General features: G+C 31.4%; 3 protein-coding genes across 5 annotated transcripts; 2 read left to right on the top strand and 1 right to left on the bottom strand.

Annotated features, from left to right (window-relative positions):
• The first annotated feature begins 3,814 nt into the window (after window positions 1–3,814).
• LOC114176913 lies at window positions 3,815–5,026 on the top strand. The gene has a single exon (XM_028062114.1). It carries the CDS (start codon window positions 3,864–3,866, stop codon window positions 4,836–4,838), a length of 975 nt encoding a protein of 324 aa, XP_027917915.1. The 5' UTR covers window positions 3,815–3,863; the 3' UTR covers window positions 4,839–5,026.
• Window positions 5,027–5,946: 920 nt separating this feature from the next.
• Window positions 5,947–8,786, top strand: LOC114177244 (haloacid dehalogenase-like hydrolase domain-containing protein At4g39970). 2 transcript variants are annotated; one of them, XM_028062517.1, is made up of 11 exons: window positions 5,949–6,404; window positions 6,487–6,580; window positions 6,730–6,774; window positions 6,869–6,919; window positions 7,060–7,134; window positions 7,222–7,255; window positions 7,506–7,561; window positions 7,663–7,722; window positions 8,007–8,066; window positions 8,200–8,246; window positions 8,527–8,786. In XM_028062517.1, exons 1-11 carry the CDS (start codon window positions 6,037–6,039, stop codon window positions 8,573–8,575), a joined length of 939 nt encoding a protein of 312 aa, XP_027918318.1. In that variant the 5' UTR covers window positions 5,949–6,036; the 3' UTR covers window positions 8,576–8,786. The 2 variants fall into 2 exon arrangements, with proteins under 2 accessions (XP_027918317.1, XP_027918318.1); XM_028062516.1 differs by having other exon boundaries at window positions 5,947–6,404; window positions 8,200–8,786.
• A 1,750-nt stretch (window positions 8,787–10,536) lies between these two features.
• Window positions 10,537–17,945, bottom strand: LOC114178549 (chaperone protein dnaJ A6, chloroplastic-like). 2 transcript variants are annotated; one of them, XM_028064528.1, is made up of 8 exons: window positions 17,714–17,945; window positions 15,658–15,791; window positions 14,284–14,407; window positions 14,081–14,138; window positions 12,680–12,722; window positions 11,822–11,870; window positions 11,656–11,736; window positions 10,537–11,580 (listed from the first exon to the last, which is right to left on the bottom strand). In XM_028064528.1, the coding sequence occupies exons 2-8, from the start codon at window positions 15,762–15,764 to the stop codon at window positions 10,741–10,743; spliced, it is 1,302 nt and encodes a 433-aa protein (XP_027920329.1). In that variant the 5' UTR covers window positions 15,765–15,791; window positions 17,714–17,945; the 3' UTR covers window positions 10,537–10,740. The 2 variants fall into 2 exon arrangements, with proteins under 2 accessions (XP_027920329.1, XP_027920328.1); XM_028064527.1 differs by having other exon boundaries at window positions 14,284–14,419; window positions 17,714–17,943.
• Between the last annotated feature and the right edge of the window lie 986 nt (window positions 17,946–18,931).

The raw sequence follows: 18,931 nt of genomic DNA, 5'->3' as shown, positions 1-18,931 counted from the left end.
AAATGGATATTCGCACTCCTATTTTTGTTGGTCAAATTCATATTTTCTGGTTTAGGGGTCAGCTAGGGTAACAGATTTGCTATCACTTGCGTCACCATGGATAGTATACATTGGAGTTTGATACACTTGTACAGAGTTTGTTACAGACCTGAATTCCAACTTTTATTATTATTATTATTATTTTGCCTCTGAATTTTGAGAAAATTTTGCTATTGTTGCTTTTGTGTCTGTTTCTTGAGGAGTTCCTTATAATTGGCTAAGGATTAGTTGCTAATTTTGTGTCCAACAAGAAGCGACAGGAAATGGGGTTGTGTCTTGCCCATTGCTAAGGTCTTTTCTACTCTCTCATTTCTTCTGAATCTGTCTTATAACCTTTTTTTCTCTTATCTTGGAATTTTCATTGCCTACTTACTATACACAACATCTTCACTCCTATGCATACTTACCACTCATTGATTTCAATGTTTTTGTTTAAATAATACGCATTATATGCCACAAATTACACCAACAACAAATTTCCACTCATTCTGCCTTATCTCCTAGATACTGTATTAAGTCATGTGATTTAGTCTTCAAAATAACTAGAGAACTATATTTTTTGCTTGTTAAATAATTTTGAAATATTTACCGTTCATGATCACGTGGCAATATTAAAGTTAGAATTGAGTGTGCCTTTTTGTTTCTTGTGGGCTCAGTAAGTTTTTACTTAGGTTTTTCTTGGACTGCCAATACAATAAAGTTGTATTCGATTTTCAGTAATTCATATTAAACTAAGTTGTTTGTGTTTATTGATTAAAAAAATTCTGTTATTTTTACTCAATATTAAATCATTATTTTAAGCATTTTTTGTCCGTGGATCTAAGTGCATACTATGATGAAACAAAAGCATATTTTTTATTAAAAATAAATATTTATTGTATGAACATTTTTTTAACAAATTAGTATCTTCTAAAAGTAATTAATATTAATGATTTTTTTTTAATATTGTGTCAAAATTGTTGTTAAACTAATGATTATTTCAAGCATAATGAATTAGTTATCTAAATTCATTCTTAATCATATGTAAATGTATAAAAATAATTTAAGTTTAATTTTGATGCAACTGAAAAGTTTACATGTTCCATTAAGAAATATTAACTTCTTTGGATACATCTTTTAAAATAATACAAAAGTTAAATATGCTGTAGATCCATTTCAAGTCACATAAAAATGTCACAAATTATCCATTTATTCAAATATGCTGTATATTATTCAAAATTTAATGATAGGAAAAATCTGGAACAAAAGCAAATGATGGATAGATTATAATTTATATTAAATTTCTCATTTATTCTCAAGCTTTTAAATTAAATAATCATGGATACGATTTTTTATTGGGAAAAATTAGCTAAAACAAGTTATTAAACAGAAAACTCACATAAATTTATTAATTAAAAATTAACATAATAGTAATAATATTTTAACCACAGATGGATATACTTCATCATAAAGAGTTCTTACCTTCCCAAACTACCAATTAATAGTGGAATTGAATATATGATTATGGAATTTTATTTTATGTACTAATCCATTTTAAGCCAAAATTTCCAATACCATATTCCACCCACTAACACTCACGTTATTGCAATATTTCTGAATGTATAAAATGTCAACAAATTCTAAAATTTCGAAGTTCATACTGTTATCTTTGAGATTAAAAACTAAAACTATATGTCATAAAGATATTTAGAAAACATTATAATTTTGTAAACATTCAAAATTTGTACTTATAAATATATAATTTTATAATTATTTGACTTTGGAGTCGTCCTATGTCAAAGTTTATAATTATATATAATATGACCTTATTTGAAATATATATTTTTATGTTATAACAGTTACAACATATAAATATATATTTAAATTTTATCATAACACTTGTTTATAAAGGAATTATCATAATGCTCTCAATTATTTACATTAAGATATTTTATTTAATTATTGTATTTACTTTAAAATAATTTATTTTAAATACTTTAGTATTGTTTACAATTTATCTACTTCAAGTATTTTATTTTGAATTATTTACTTTGTATACATGTGTCTCTGTTTTCTACTTTCAAGTAATATATTTACAAATATCTAATTTATAAAAAAATAATCATAAATTTATGACAAAATGTCTATTATAAAACTAGAAATGTTGTATATTAAAGAAATATATTTCTTGTTACACTAATATTTTATTATGAAATTATATTTATTAATGAAACACATCATTAACACTCTCATAAGTTTTTATACCTAAAATGATATGTTAAAAAAAGTTGAATCATAAAGGAATTCGAAACTCTAATACTTGTTTCAATTAATTTTAATTACTAAAAGACCCATAAATTAACGGAGTAGTAATATTTTTTTTTTTAACTCCAAGAATCCATGTAATATAGTAGTTTCTATGCTTTTGTTCTTTGACAAAATAATTCAATTTGGCCCAGACATAGCACAATTAACACATGATTTATCTAGTTGGATTTAATATGTTTTTTGTCCTTCAGTTTTTTCAACTCTGAGTGAAAATTAGAACTAGTTTTTCTTACAAATTTTGAACTAATTTAGTCTATTATCTTTAAAAATACACGAATTTAGTCATTTGAATCAAAATTTAGTTTTTTCAAATTTATTTGACATTTCAAATATGTTTCTCAACTAATATTAAAGTGAGTGTAACCAACTAAAATACTATAGTGAAATGTGTTTAAAACGACAAATAAATTTAATTAAATTTGGTTAAAATGATTAATTTTACGCATTTATAGAGTTGAAAAACTAGATTGGTTCAAAGTTTCCATTAAATAACTTCAATTTTTACTAAAAGTTGAAATATCTAAAACATATTTAATCCTATTTGATTTAAACCGTTTGAACTTAATTAACTTAATTTGTGTGAACAACTTCTTTTGAGGGGCAGGTTGAATTCCAAAAATATGAACTCGATACTTCACATTATTAACTCGAAATATGAGTAAGAAAATAAATTTTATTATTCATTTCAATTTGATTTAATCATATATGGTGGGAAACTACGAAAAAGGTTGATTCCTCGGCGATTTTTTTGTACAGTTTAAGATGTTGATCATATGTAACATTGAAGTTTCCTACTTAAATTTATCTTTGAAATCAACTAACAAGAAAATATGACGTAGCTCGGTTTTAAACAATGATCTTTTCAAAGCTTAAAAACTAAGAGTTTCATACAACCGATAATATATTAAAAAAACTACAAATGTCATACTAATTCATTCACTAATCCTCCTAATTCTTTTTCCAATTTTTACATGATGTACATTCATTAAAACTTTAATATCCAATGCTTTATCCATAAAAAAAAAAAAAGTAATCATTTTAGGTCCAACTGAGCTTAATCCAATGTGGGAAAGTTTCCAAAATAGTTGGTTGAGTCTCAAAATAGTTGACTTTTTCTTTTATCAGCAAAACTTAAAACAGTCGACTATAAAGAGAGCAAGTTAACTAAAAAAAAAAAACATGTTTTAATTAAGTTATACAATTTGATTTTCAAATTTATGACTATAAACAAACATTTCTTCTCTTAAAAAAGAAATTAAAAACTAAGTATAAAGTAAATATATGGCAAAAACCTCTGACATAAACAACTTGCCCTCGAATATTTGGAGCCATAAAACGTTAGGCACCGACAAAGAATGGCTGGCAAAGGAGTTGGTCTTTTCATTTTAATAAGGAAACGATTATTCAAAGTCAAAGTCTTCTGAAAGAGAAACTGTGTATTTCCACGAAAGTATAATGAAGTGAAAATATCTGTTTATAACGAGAAGATCCAATCAGAATTGAAGTCAGTGTCGAACATGGAGAGTGAGAGAGAAGAAGTTAAGCAGAATCTGGGAGTGTTGGATATCCTCAACGAAGCTGTAACATTCTATGTCACAAACATCAACTTCATCATCTTCACCTCTCTCACTTCCCTGCCTTTCTTTCTTCTTATGGTTTACTTTGAAATCTCGTTCCAGAAAATCATGGTTGAGGCCCCACAAATTATATCACTCCTACCCTTTTTCGAACCAAATTATGCGTATGTGTATCTATCTGAAAGTGGCTATTCCTACATAGACCCACCTCGTAAAAGTTTTAGGAATGATTATTTACCTGTTTTGATTCAACTTGGATTCATTTACTTGGTGCCTCTTCATGTTCTAGAGCTCTGCTCTGCGGTTATAACTATGGATTCGGCTTCAAAGCTGAAGTCAGAAGAGAGTTATATAACTCTGAAGGATATGTTTAAAAGTTCCATTGACATGTCAATAATGAAAGGCACGTTGATCACTTCATTGTACGTGGTGTTTTGGTCGACCTGTTTCTTGATTGCATTCCCATGGATACTAAGTAACTGTTATATGCTGTTCAGGGATTTTGGGTATTACATATTTTTTACAGTGATTTGCTTTGTAGCTTTTACAAAGGTGTTGATGGCGTATTTGGAATGGAGTGGTATTTGGAATATGAGTTTTGTGATATCGGTTGTGGAGGGTATATATGGTGTTGGGGCTATACGAGTTTCGTATTTCTTGAGCAGAGGGAATCAGAAGAGAGGATTAGTTTTGATGTTTGTTTTCTTTGCGTTGGGAGTTTGTTTAAGGTTGTCGTGTGTGTCCCTTGAATGCTACAAAAGAGGGTATGGGATATTTGTGCAGATTGGGGTCCTCACTGTGGTGAATACATTGAAATGGGTGTCGTCTATGATTTACTTCTATGATTGCAAGGAGAGGAAAATGGAGAAGAAAGTTGATGAGGAATCGGGTAAGATCTTGCAAAATGATTCATGAAGTGGTGAAACTTGGAGAATGGATGTAACTTGTTGTGTGCAGTAGTCATAGATTTGCTTCTATTTTGGGTTATTTGCATAAAGAGGGAAATGTTTGTATACTTCCATAAGTCAGAAATATGTAACATTATTATTATCTGAACTTCTGATCAGAAATAAATTGTCAATAAGGATTTTTGTCGATAAATATATTATATTCTTCTCTCGATCCTTAATAAGTTTTTTTTTTTTTTTACAATTTTATTTTTAGTTCTTAAACTTTTAAGATGAAATTAAGATTTTTTTAATTGAATTTGATAAAACTTTATCATCAACATTGAAAAATAATAAATGTATTCTTTATATTCTAATTATGTTAAATATTTTGTAAGTGTTAAATTATATTTCAGACTATTAATTAAATTATTTGTAGTGTGTAATAATTTTCAGTTCAAATATTAGTTTAAAATGTAATTAGTTTGAGAGAATTATAATCATTTATTTTTAGAATAAGGTTAAATATGTTTTTTTTTCTTTTGATCTTTGATAGAAATTGAAATTAGTCTATTTTGAAATTTTTTAATCAATTTAGTCCCTCATGGATTTAATCTTTTTAACAACATTTTATTATAGTGTTCTAGATTGTTTACACCGTTTGAAACATTTTTGCTTCAATATTAGCTTAAAAATGTGTTTGAAAAAATTTAGAAAACATTTATAAAGGAGAAATAAATTTGAAAAAAATTGGTTTAAAGGACTAAATTCATACATTTATAAAGACGAAAGATTAAATTGACTCAAAATTTTCCAAAAAGAGATCACAATATACATGAAAGGAAATATATCATATGAAAAACATAAAAAAAACAAGGGACTCATCCTTGAGTAAAGATTGTTGGAAAAAGTCCAAATGTGAGATAAAAAGTCTCACAGAATAGACAAAATTAAACACTATACAAAAATAAAAATCCATAACAACATGATAAAATTTTAATGTCTTATATGTATAAGATTAATGTGGTATAAACGTATAAACCATAATCACTCGATTACTGTATCATACATAATCCATATATAACGATAACTAATATGAAATATAACACGGAGCAATTGTAAGAAAGAAAAGAGAGTAGAAATTTTGAAGAATGGCAGTTCACAGAGAGCCACACAAAATATATTAGAACGATGGATGTGATGAGTGAGGGACACCACTTCTTCACATGGCTTCTTCTACTCTCGCACTCACTCTCACTGCCACCACCACCACCTCCTACTCTTCTTTCCCCATAACCAAACACGCTTTTTCATATCCCAGAATCAACTTTTTCTCTTCCAACAACCGCGCTTTCTCCGTCTCTGCTTCTGCTTCCGCTTCGTCTTCTTCACGTTCGCTTCAGGCTCTCATCTTCGACTGCGACGGCGTCATCCTCGAGTCTGAGCACCTGCATCGCCAGGCCTACAACGATGCCTTTGTTCACTTCAACGTTCGCTGCCCCTCTTCTTCTTCTCCGGGCCCTCTCAACTGGGACGTCCAATTCTACGACGAACTCCAGAACCTCATTGGTGGAGGCAAACCCAAAATGCGATGGTTCTTTTTCTTTTCTTTTTTCTTTCTTATTCCTTTTCGATGCTTCTTCACTCATTAATTATACCGTTTCGGGGATTTTAAGGTACTTTAAGGAACACGGGTGGCCTTCGTCCACGTTGTTCGAGACGCCTCCGACTAGTGACGAGGATCGTGCCAAGTTGATTGACACTCTTCAGGTGTTTGTTTGTTTTTTTTTTTTTTTCTTACTTTTTATTACTTGTCTCTCTTTGTGTCACATTGCTTCATGACATGGTTGTTAGTGAAAGACCCTTTCAACAAGTTAGTTTTATTGCTAACGAACGGTCATTTCGCTGCTGTTATGTAGGATTGGAAGACTGAGAGATACAAAGAAATAATCAAGTCTGGAACTGTGAGTGGACTTGTGTTAATTTCCTGAACTGTGGAATTGGTATTTGTGTTGTTGTTGGTAAGCTACTACTGAATACTTGTACATTTTGACACAGGTAAAACCCAGACCTGGAGTTCTGAGATTGATGGATGAGGCCAAAGATGCAGTAAGATAACCTATTTTGTTTTCTGGCACTGTACTGATTTATTGCTTTTCATTATCTGATTTTTGTTCTTACTAATGTTATGTTGGTTAGAGAGATGTTAGCTTTCAAGTCTGTCATGGTTTGCCCAATTTCTGTTGCAGGGGAAAAAGCTAGCTGTTTGCTCTGCAGCAACTAAAAGTTCAGTTATTCTGTGTCTTGAAAACCTTATAGGAATTGTAAGACCTTTTTCTTTATACTCTCACTATTGGTAGAAAAAATTAGTTATTAATTTGCATTCAACCAAGTTGTTTTCTCTGTTGTAGGAACGCTTTCAAGGCCTTGATTGCTTCCTTGCTGGTATACTTTCTTTAATTGATCATATAACATTTCTGACTTTTATTTCCTGATCAGGAATAATGAAACAAAACTTATACCATGCTGCAGCGCCAGCTGAGGCTTCAAAACTCCAAATTAATTTGCATCAAAGTTCATTTTTCATCCTATAAGAAAATTGGATAACGCTTTTTCTCATAACGTTAGTCCTAATATGTATGTGCAGAAAAAGGTTTCCTAGTTGACAGCATCCACTGTGCTTCTAATCTTTCAGGTGATGATGTGAAGGAAAAGAAACCTGACCCATCAATATACCTGGCAGCTTCCAAGGTTTTAACATGATAATATATGATCAAGACCTTTGAAACCTGAAACTCTAAAATTTCTTTTATGCACTAACAGAGTGAGCATAATTTGCATGAGCATTGCAGAAGCTAGGTATATCAGACAAAGATTGCTTGGTGGTAGAGGACAGTGTTATTGGACTACAGGTACATTTTCTTTTAGTGTCAATTTCCGACATCCTTGAAATTTAACCAATCTCATTGTATGGTGTGTGCAGTACAGAAAGAAAAGAAAATTAACTAAATGAGGTCAGGTTAGAAAGTCTAAGGTTAAGGAATCGTCTTCTTGTGTTATTAGACTCAAAAATATCACTACACGAGCTTTTAGACATGGAATTTCAACTTTAGAATCTTCGTTTTGTTCCTTAATTTGCCAATTACATTTAGCCAAAATGCTGAAAATATCATCTGGTCTAAATTAACCATTGCAGGCAGCTACACAGGCAGGGATGTCATGCGTGGTTACCTACACACCTTCCACAGCAGATCAGGTGAGGCAATTAAGTCAAATAAGTTGAACAACAAAATGGCAATTAAGTTGATATTGAACATGGAGGAAAATAACTATCCATTTAAACCTGCTGCATCATGATGTACCTGTATTTTATTTTGGATCTATTGTAGGATTTCAAGGAGGCCATAGCACTCTACCCTGACTTGAGTAACGTAAGGTATGATGATATGCTGCAGAACGGATTCAATGACTTTTTTTCTGAAGAAGTCATGTGACTTTAGTTAATTTTGTTCAATTTTTAACTGTCTTTTTATATATTTTTGTTTTTTGGAAAATTGAAGTTTGTCATTCAACACATGAAAATGAACTAAAATTAGGTGTCTTTTTTCTGGAAAGAAATTATTGAATCCGTCCCACGTTGCTGCTAACAGCTGAAGGTATTATTAGGTTTTGTTCATTTATGATCAGTTACTAAAATTGTGTGAACCATCATGCAGATTGAAAGATTTGGAATTACTGCTTCAAAATGCAGTAGCTGCTAAATAGAAGATTTGCTTGTAAATGTTACCATTTCTGCTGAAAATTGGTATCTCTATAAAAGCAGACATTTTTCATATATTTCATAGCGGATGTATACACGTAAGTTAAGATATGACAACAATTCTTTGCAAAATGTGGTAAAGATCATAATGTATTTGTTTATGTGTTCTTGTCGTTAACTTGGAATGGTTGACATATATTTTTTGACAATTCATCACGTCCAGTGCTAGAAAATTTGATATATTTTGGTTAGGATCAGTTTGTTTTCAACATAAAAACAAGCAAGGAAGAAATAAAACAGCCAAGTTAACATTGTACCCATGCCCATTTTAATTTTTTTTCTTAACAATAAAAAAAAATTCTATCAAATTTTTAAAAGAAAAAGCTTTTGGGGTGAGAGAGGCTCGAACTCTCGACCTCAGGATCACTCAGAAGCTATGAGACCTACGCGCTAGCCAACTGCGCCACCACCCCTTTTGGTATGAAAACTATATTTTATCATAAAGTTTGTAAAATATTGATTAAATTTGAATCACATATTTCCTTAAATTTTGAATTCATTGGTTGTTGATTATAGAAAAAACTGAGTTTGTATGAAAAAATAATAGTTAGCTATTCAGATGACAAACATTATTTGTACTTGGATGATGTTATTGATACTCTCTTTTTTATATTTCTATTTAATAATCCTAAAATTTATTATTTTATATTTATTTGTATTAGATAAATATAATATTTATTATGAAAAAAGGTTGTAAAGTGAAAATAAGGGAAAATAATAAGTGTTATACATATAATTTTCCTTTATCCCTTTTGTACTTTTAATCTTATATTTATTGTGGTGTCAACTCAATAATATAGTAACATGTCAAACAAGTTTGTTGGTATTTGTTAATTATCAGATGGAAAATGGAATGCCGCACTCAAATTTAAAATCCTTCCAAGTATGATTACTGAAATTGTGCAATTAAAATTTTCGAAACTAAAACACATGAAACAAAAGTATAACCAACTGTGCATGTTAATAGACTCCTTTAAAAAGTAATGCTTCAGAAAAAACAAAAAACTAATAAAATAAGGATATTGTTAGCAAAAGATTAACATTGTTATTTATCTGAATAGGTGCAAATGTGAAAGGTAAAAATAGGGAGAGAAAGATACTGAAAAAATTTAATTGTTTTAAAAGAAAAAGAAAGTAAAAATACTGAAAATTTTATAATGATGTGATACGTTAAAAGAAATTAATTAGTATATTTAGTGAATAACTAAAGTAGCCTTGTATTTAAAATGAATTTTGTTAAAAAAAATTATGTTAAACTGGTGATCCTAATCTAATTACCCGATTATAAAGTGAGCCTCACTTATTTCTTTATTTGTTTGTAATAAAATTGTAATAATAAATAATTAAAAAATGTAATAAATAATAATTATTAATAATAAATAAATAAATCTTTTTGTTTGTTTATTTTCAACCAGACAACTTCTTTGTCCACTTTCCTTTCTGCTTGTATTGGTATAGGCTTGCATGGTGGTTATAAACCTAAATGTTATTTCTTGTTTTACTTTAATTAATTTTTGCACAGCATATTTTGTTGTTTATTTGCAATAAATAAGAAAAACTTCAACATTAAGTTGTTTATTATTGTTTAACATTATTTTAACTACAATAAAGTATTCAACTTTTAATATCCAATCCTGTAAAGAACGGTTTTATGCGGAGAACAACTATCTATTCAGATTTGTTCCAACTGAGTCAAATCTATTGCCACCTACGATTAATAATACATTTGCCACAGTTCTCAATTTCCATCCTAGCAAATAAGGAGTATACAATTTAAAAAATATATGAAAATAAATAAATTTTTATTTAGTTTTTTTCTCTCAGACCATATAAATTTTCGAAATAACAACTGACAGAACCTAAAGCATAATTCAATATCAACCCCACCTCACCCCGAAATAGAATAAGTTCCAACGAAAGAAAAAGATCTCTTATTTCTTCTGTGCTCTTCTTCTCCGCCTGTTTCTAAGGACAAATAAAAAACCTCCAACATAATTTAATCCCTCTCAGAGAGGTGTAAACAAGAAAGATGCATCTGTGTGAAAAAAAGAATATACGCGGAAGTATAAAAAAGTATCATGTAGATAGATACAGAGTTTCCTACAAAATACTATCTCCTACCTGTGGTAGTCTTGCCTTTGCTTAAATCAGAAAGTTCCTCAATAAGCTTTCTCTCATCATTGCTGAGTCTTTTAGGGATTTCAACTTGCACACGAACCAACTGATCACCCCTCATATTGTTTTTATTAAGGAAGGGAACACCTTTCTTAGCCATAACAAGTGTTGTGTTGGGTTGTGTCCCAGCAGGGATTTTCAAGTCCACCATTCCGTCTACAGTAGGAACCTTAGTTGTAGTCCCCAGGATTGCATCAATATACGAAACCTTGCAGGTGTACAAAATGTTGGTGTCATCTCGTTTAAGTACAGGATCTGGGATAACCTCAATAACTACGAAGAGGTCGCCAGGGGAACCACCTCTCCTTCCAGAATTCCCCTCATTTCGGACCCTTAGACGACTACCAGAGTCCACACCAGCTGGGACCTTCAGACTTATCCTCTTCGATTTCCTCACCCGACCATCCCCAGAACATGTATTGCAAGGTGTTGAAATTTCGCCACTCCCATTGCATGAAGAGCATGTCATTGACTGCTGGAAGATACCTAATGGAGTTCTTGTTGAAGAGACAACTCGTCCTTGACCTCCGCAAGTGCTGCATCTGGTTGGTGTAGTCCCTGGTTTAGCCCCTGAGCCATTGCAAGTTCCGCAGCTCTCTAATCGGCTTATCTCTATCTCCTTTTCTATGCCAAAAACTGCTTCTTTGAAGTTCAAAACAAGACTGTAATACTCATCTTCACCATCAATTGCACCGTTCCAAGAACCTCTGGAACCTGGACCACGATTCATGCCCTCAAACAGTGATTCGAACAGATCAAATGGATTGCTGAAGTCCTGGCATAACAGAGAAATCCTTCGTTGAGAAACAGGAATAACAAATTAAATTATACATCATTAGAGGTAACTTACCCCCATCCCCATTCCAGAACCTTTAAGTCCAGCCTCTCCAAATCTGTCATATATGGATCGTTTCTCATCATCTGATAACACCTGTAACGGAAATTATTCACAGTAGACAAGTTGTTATTAGGCATAAGCATCGGGACAAGCTGAGTTCAATAATCTGTAGTTTTACCTCATATGCGTTGCTAATTTCTTTAAACTTTTGGTCAGCTCCAGGATCTCTGCAACACAAGACAATACAGATACTAGTTTAACAATATGCAACGCAATGTTTACAAAAATGATTCAGAATGCAGGTTACTCCAGAAAACTATGCACCTAGCAAAATTGACATTTGGGATTGCTTATTTTTCTCCATTTCAGCTGTTTTTATATAGTAAAGGTAGTTTGAAAATAACCGGTGTTTTGGACATGAGCTGAAATACTAAAAAAATGAAAAATAAGTTGTTTTCATACGTCTAAAAAATTAAAAGTAAAAAACATTATCCTCAAATTTCCCAACAAATTTTTTCTCCCTTCAACCTTGTTCCAAACAACTTCGTATCCTTTTTTGTAATTAACAATGTAAAAGCTTCTCTTTTTTTTCTATACACAATTAATTATCTTTAAATCACTTTTTTTTTTAGTAAGCTTACCCAAACAAAAACTCATTCAATTTTTATACATATACCAAACGCACCATTTTAATTTCATTAGTTACTAAAGTCATGAATTTGAACAAATAACATCATTTTGCTTGACATAAAACCTCTACGCAAATGACAGTAAAAGAATAAGCATTTTTTTTCAGTATGCAATGAATTATCATAAAACAAGATAGAACAAATAAAGCAATTCATAGAAAGCATTATTAACCAATAGTAAAAATATTATGTGAATGAAATTCACAAGACAGGAGCGATTGCATTGAGGTGAGGGGTGGGGGAGTTGTAAAGCGAAACAGCAAGGCATAATCAGAAAAAAGAAACAGTCAAATCTATTAAATAAGAAAATAATAGTAGTAATAGCAGTAACAATAATAACTACTCACTTGTTGACATCTGGATGATAATTCCGAGCAAGCTTCCGGTATGCTGAAATGTGAAAAAGCAAGAGCTTTGATATTTCTATGATAAACTAGGCACTAATCACAGTACAACATGCACAACCCAGCAAATAACTCATTAATCACAACTTCTCAATCAGAAAGATTAAAATGGACAAACAATCTTGTGGGGGTAAAAGTGCTGCCGCAAGGAAAGAAGATGAAACAAGGACAAATGGATGAAAATGGACATATAAAAATAACTGGTGGACAGAAACGATCAGTCAGCAGAAAATAAAGCAGAGTGAGAACAGATGAGATCCAAACTTTGTAAACACTACAGCAGAAGTAAACATGGACGGAAAGGATGATGGATATTTAAATTACAGAGTTAGGTGGAACAAGACAAAAGAGAAAATACGTTTAACTAATAGGAGATTACTGTGTTCTATTGATCTCTACTCCAATTCATACCAATATTTTAATTGTGTTTCGTTTCCAAATAATTGGTGTTTCCTGTTCAATAATTTTGTATTTTCAGTGCAGAACTATCCCATATTACAAAGAAAATATGTGAAAGGGATGATAAGTCTCACTTTCTAGATTCTTGGTTAAAAGATTTTCCTCTCACAAATGCAAGATTATCCATCTCTATTATTTATAAGCAACATTATTTATTATTCAAACTATCTAACCTAACTAACTCAGATATTTAACCAATTATTGGGTAACTACCTATCATAACAAACCACTATAGATGGTTACCTAACAATTTTATACCACATTTATAGCCAATATCCCTTCTATACAAAATCCTCCTTCCTCAGTAAAATGCGGAAGTGCAAACCAAGGAGTAAACAATTCCAACTAATTTAAATTTTTGGTGTGGAAAAGTAACCCTGTGCTTAATTAGAATTAATAGGAACAGAAGTCCATTGAAAAAAAGAGAGCTCTCATATCTAATAAAAAAATGTAATAGGCTCTTGTTTGGTAGTAGACTAATCAATCCTGGCATCTAAATGCCATTACTTGAATCCCCATTGTAGGTTCTAGTATACTTCTTTGACAGTTTTATGTTCTAGATTTCCTTCCACGAACTTTTCTTGCGTTCTTTATACACACACAAACATATACATATACATATATATATACATACATACATACATTGCATGTGTGTGTGTATACACCCACATATAAGTAAAAGTATTTTGATTTCTCAAAGGTCAAAGAAAAGAAAGAATTATAAAATAGTGGGTAATCATTAATAGTGAAAAAATAAAGTTACTGTGATAAATATTTTTACTTACAAATAAATGGCTACCAGAATAAAGGTTATTAACAGATCATTACAGAGCTGAATAATGGAGATATTATCATGTAGAGGATAAGGGAACAAATGAACAATACCGCTCTTAATTTCAGATTTGCTAGCATTTCTTGAAACCCCAAGGACAGAATAATAATCCTGCATGTTGACAAATAAAAGGTTTTCAGCCTAAGGGCTTTATACAGTTTGAATAAGAAACATACTTTCAAAAAGTGCTATCATATATTTAAAGCACATCCACAAAAGGAACTCATTGCTGCTCAAGGGTGCATTTCAGACTTACTGCATCAGCTCTAACAATCAACCTTGATCCCTTGCGATGATTAAAAGTTTGGGGTGCACCCACATTGAGTAGTGTGGAATCTCGAGAAAAAAAGCTTGAACTTGATGCAGCCATGAAGGTTACCCTGCTGGTAGCACTGCAAGGTGACTTAAACATATTACAAAATCCAGCACAATGATCAAAGCTGAAAATTGAGTATACTTAATATTTATCTGTTGGAAATTGGATTCGTGTATCACATGATAAAATGTCATTTAGTCAATATTGCACTGCGGAGTAGCAGAATGGAGCAACCCTCAGATACCGCAGGTTTCAAATAGCAATGTTATCATCATATAGGCTTCAAAAACCCATTTTTACCCGATGAAAGAGCATTCAGTTAGTTTTTGCAGGGTAAAAATTGTGATTTCTTTCCAATTTTCAAATGCATTTCTTCCTTCAATAGTAGGATTTTAAACCCTTCCTTGACCATTCCACACACAAAAACTACTGTATTTAACATTGTTTCTTCACACTTTACAGGACGACTTTTTCCCAGTGTTCCATTCTTCTATTCATCCTTTAAACTTCCCAGGTCAGAGTCTACTATTTTTATCTAATTTGTTATTTTTTCTATTAATGTCACTATAATCTCTCACTTTTTGACTTCATTACTATTTTCTTATTACTACAAGATTGAAGGTGAGTATAAGTGCAAATGCCACTCTTATTCTTTATTATGCATTTGTTTAACTTTAGGGTTTTCTTTAGTCTTTGAATGTTAATATGTGTGCTATAGACTATTTATTTTGTATTAAATTATTAAAATAATAGTCATCCCAAGTTTACAAAGCAAGCCACTATGCTGCTATTCAAGATAATAACTGTGACGTGTATTAAATAAGTAAAAAGTTGCCCCCAGGTCTATTAATAGTCTATATATATGGATGTCTGGCATAAACTATGTACTCAAGGAGAATAAGAAAGCATAGTTTCTCGAACTTTCTCGCTTTGTCCCCCTATAAATCCAGCAATACTTACAAACAGATAGTATAGAAAGATTCCCTAGTATCTGACAATTCAAGCCACACGCAAACAATAAAATTACTGTTAATGACAATTAAAGTAACAAAATCACAAATTACATCTAACTTATGACTATATCCCAGTTGATCTTAGTGATGTTATAGAGAAAACAATATTAAATAGAAATATATTATTTCCAATGGGATAATACAAGTGCATCAATATGAATAATGAAAATGATTTTTGGGGCTGCAAACCACAGACCTATAGTTAATTTGTTACATGCAATGAAAGCCCCGTAAATTCTTATTAAAGGAACAACTTTACTTCTTCCATTCTACAAAACAAATATTCAATCATAGAACTCACTTGTGGCTGGATGATGCAACCTTGCCTGTAATGCTGGATCTTACTAAGAGCTGAGGATGAATTCCCCATTGTGCAGCAGATGTACTACTAAAAGGTGTTATTGCCATCGACCTTTATTGTTGAACTTCTGCTAGCTGAAAAAAATTCCAGACTGAACTTTAATATCCTAGCATGGTAAGAGACCCTCTAAATGTTGCTAGAGGGGAAGGTTAGATCAGGTGTTCAAGTTGCCAAATGGCACTACGAGTATAATGTATTAAGAGGAAAAAAAAAATCTTAAAGTAATGATAGATAAACCTTTTGGCCATAATGCAAGTAACATTAAAAAGCAGAATTACTTTTTTATACAATAAAGAACTAGTACATCCACAGAAGTTGAATTGGCTCCTTCTTGAATTGTCTTCAGAAGATGTTCACTGCTATTGATCAATATCAAATCAATTCTTATGCAAACCTAGTAGCATCAATTGGGAGTTATATTTCCCGGGGGATTTAAATCTGTTGGTAACAATTGAAATGCACAAAATTGATTGTGTTGTTTTTCTCTCTTTCAGTCTCTTCTCTCCTTTTCCCACCTAACTATTTCGGCTCCTTCTATTTCCTTCCTCTTTATAAAAGACAACCTAGACACCCCTTACCATTATGAAAAAGATCAGAATAAAAGAGTATCATCATCACAAAAGGGAATTGAAAGTTTATCATATCAATTTGCAGCTAAGATGCTGCACATGCCAAATTACACTCAACCTAGGGCTTTTCGAAAATTAAAAACCCTCAACAAAAAGGTCTCTATAGACCCGCTCCATCCTCTCACAGCCTTGATTTCCGGCAACCCTGGCTCCGGTTTGTGGTGACTCAGCCTCTGACAAACACACTTGTGGAAGGCCCACTCCCTTTCTTCTCTTTCTCTTCCATCTCTTTGTCCTCTGGCAAACCCAGGCAGCACCTTGCAGGTCTCTTCTTTCTGTTTGTTCCCCTTTTCATTTCTTTTGTTTTGGCTACAGCCACCAGCTACCGTTTTTGTTTTATTCTGACTTGTTATCCTCCTCACTGATCAGTAGTTAAGGCCTCTTCCTCTCAACCAAACACACACCTATGAATTTTTTTGGCTTAACCAATATATTTTGAAACCACTCTCTTTTCCTTGTATGATGATTATATGCACAACTATTCTTTCTGCTTAACCAATACTTTCCAAAACGACTCTCTTCCTCTTCTTATCTGAAGATGCTAAGAACTTGGTTTACTATCATTAACAATTTGCCGTCTGATGCCCTGACTGTTATTATTAAGGACTTGTCATATCCGGGGAGACTTGTAAACCGCACAGATAAGCCCTTAGGGCATATGACTTTCCATTGCTAACCTTAAGTTTCTTGAATTTTGAGTAAATTGCTTAATTTATTTGCATTTATATGCTTAAAGTTTTAAACATTTGATCCGCATAAAAAGTATTAGAATAAAAAGTCATCCACTTCCGAGTCTGCTCGCCACTATCTAGGATTGACTATGGAAACCAATTCAAGGGCAACTACTTCTTACAATGATCTCAACATGGAAATCAATTTCTAAATCAAATGATACCTATTTCTTAACTACTCCAAACACAATGAAAATCCATCCTGAATCAATTACAACCAAATGCAAACTAATAACCAAACAAAGTTAAATCCTGAATGTAACCACTAAACATACAAAATAACAAGACTATGACGAGGTGAGAGAAGGAGCAAGATAAAAAAAATAATTACCATACCAGCATAACAAAAACAAAACACTAGAGAATTATCAAGTGAACCTCCGAATGAACTTCAAGCAAATTCAAGTTTCATTTACCACCGAGCATGAAATAAAATTAACACCAAATGCAACATAAAACTATCATTATAAGTAGTGCTATTAAAAAAAACAGAAAAGGCAACATTCGAATCTTGTCCGTGCAACAACTTGACAGAAAGAATCAAAAGAAACAAACGGCACAGAGAATTAGCAACGAAAAGCGGTTAGTTTATTGGAGTGAGAAGAACTGTAACAAAAAACTGGAAGAGCGAAAAACCTGGCGGTAGTGGCGGTTCCCTTTGTTAACCTTATTAGCTTCGCTCTCTCTCTGAACAGAGAGAGGGAAAAGTGAGCGCAGTGAAACAGAACACTGAGTTGAAGGATTAGATTATTGCGTTGCGTTCTCTTTCACAATTGATGGTGGACACACCCTAGTATTGCTTTCTCTCTTGGGTCGTTCCTCGCCGTTTGATTTATTGTGGTTATTAAAATGCATGTACCAGTATCGCCCCTAATTCATTCTCTTCCTTCCGATATTTCTGTTTCTTTTTCCTCTATTATTTAGATACTTAACCTTTCTCTTAATACACAAAACTAATTTAATAAGATAAGATAAAAAATCATTCGTTTCAATTTTTCAACCACTTTTTTAGATGTTTTATTTTTATTGTATGAACTTATTCTAAAGACATTACTTGAAATTTTTTTCCTGCTCTGTTTAAGTATTAGATTATTAATTATAAGCAGGTTTAATTTTGACTTCACTTCTTTACTATTAGATCACTAATTATAAGCTTGATTTTGTAAAGTTTCAAATCTCTATCATTCTTGATCTCTCTTTTCTACTTATCTTTAAAATTTTGTTTCTATATTTTCTTTTTTCAAAATATTATTATACTCCACAATAGATGTTGAACAGATTTACCAGATTTTTAAAAGATATAAGCTATTATTTATTTTAGCGATTCTGTTCTGTTCTGGTAATATTTTTTCATCAATATTTGAAGCCAGTTGAGAGAGTGATCATCTCAACTTGTTTGATCATAATATTTTGGATTTTTGGAATTCGTTTTAAAGATAAACATTATATATAAGAGAAATTATTTATATATTTAAAAAAATAATATGAATGTAAAAGTATTTTGAGTTTTGTGTAAAAGTTGTGGTTGGTTGAGAATTTTTTTGAATGGTTAAATTTGAATGTCCTTGATTTTTGTTTGATTAAATGAACACTTTTATTGATAGATTTATTTATTGACTCGATAAAGTTTTTATTAATTGAGTTTTGAATATGATTTAAATAAATAGAGTAAATTTTTATATTTTTTCTTATGATAGTTTAGAAATTTTTCACTCAAGTAAAAATGACATTGTAACTCAATTTTAGTCTCTTTCTAAAATTTCTATATTCGATTGATTTGTGATTTTAGTTAAATAAGTTATATTATATATCTATGAGATTTATAAAATTTGCATATTGTATAAAATGGTTGTG

The sequence above is a fragment of the Vigna unguiculata genome, chromosome 3 (assembly GCF_004118075.2).
Source record: "Vigna unguiculata cultivar IT97K-499-35 chromosome 3, ASM411807v1, whole genome shotgun sequence".
NCBI classification, from domain to species: domain Eukaryota; kingdom Viridiplantae; phylum Streptophyta; class Magnoliopsida; order Fabales; family Fabaceae; genus Vigna; species Vigna unguiculata.
Note: the sequence above shows the minus strand (reverse complement) of the source record. Positions and strands in the feature narration are given on the sequence as shown.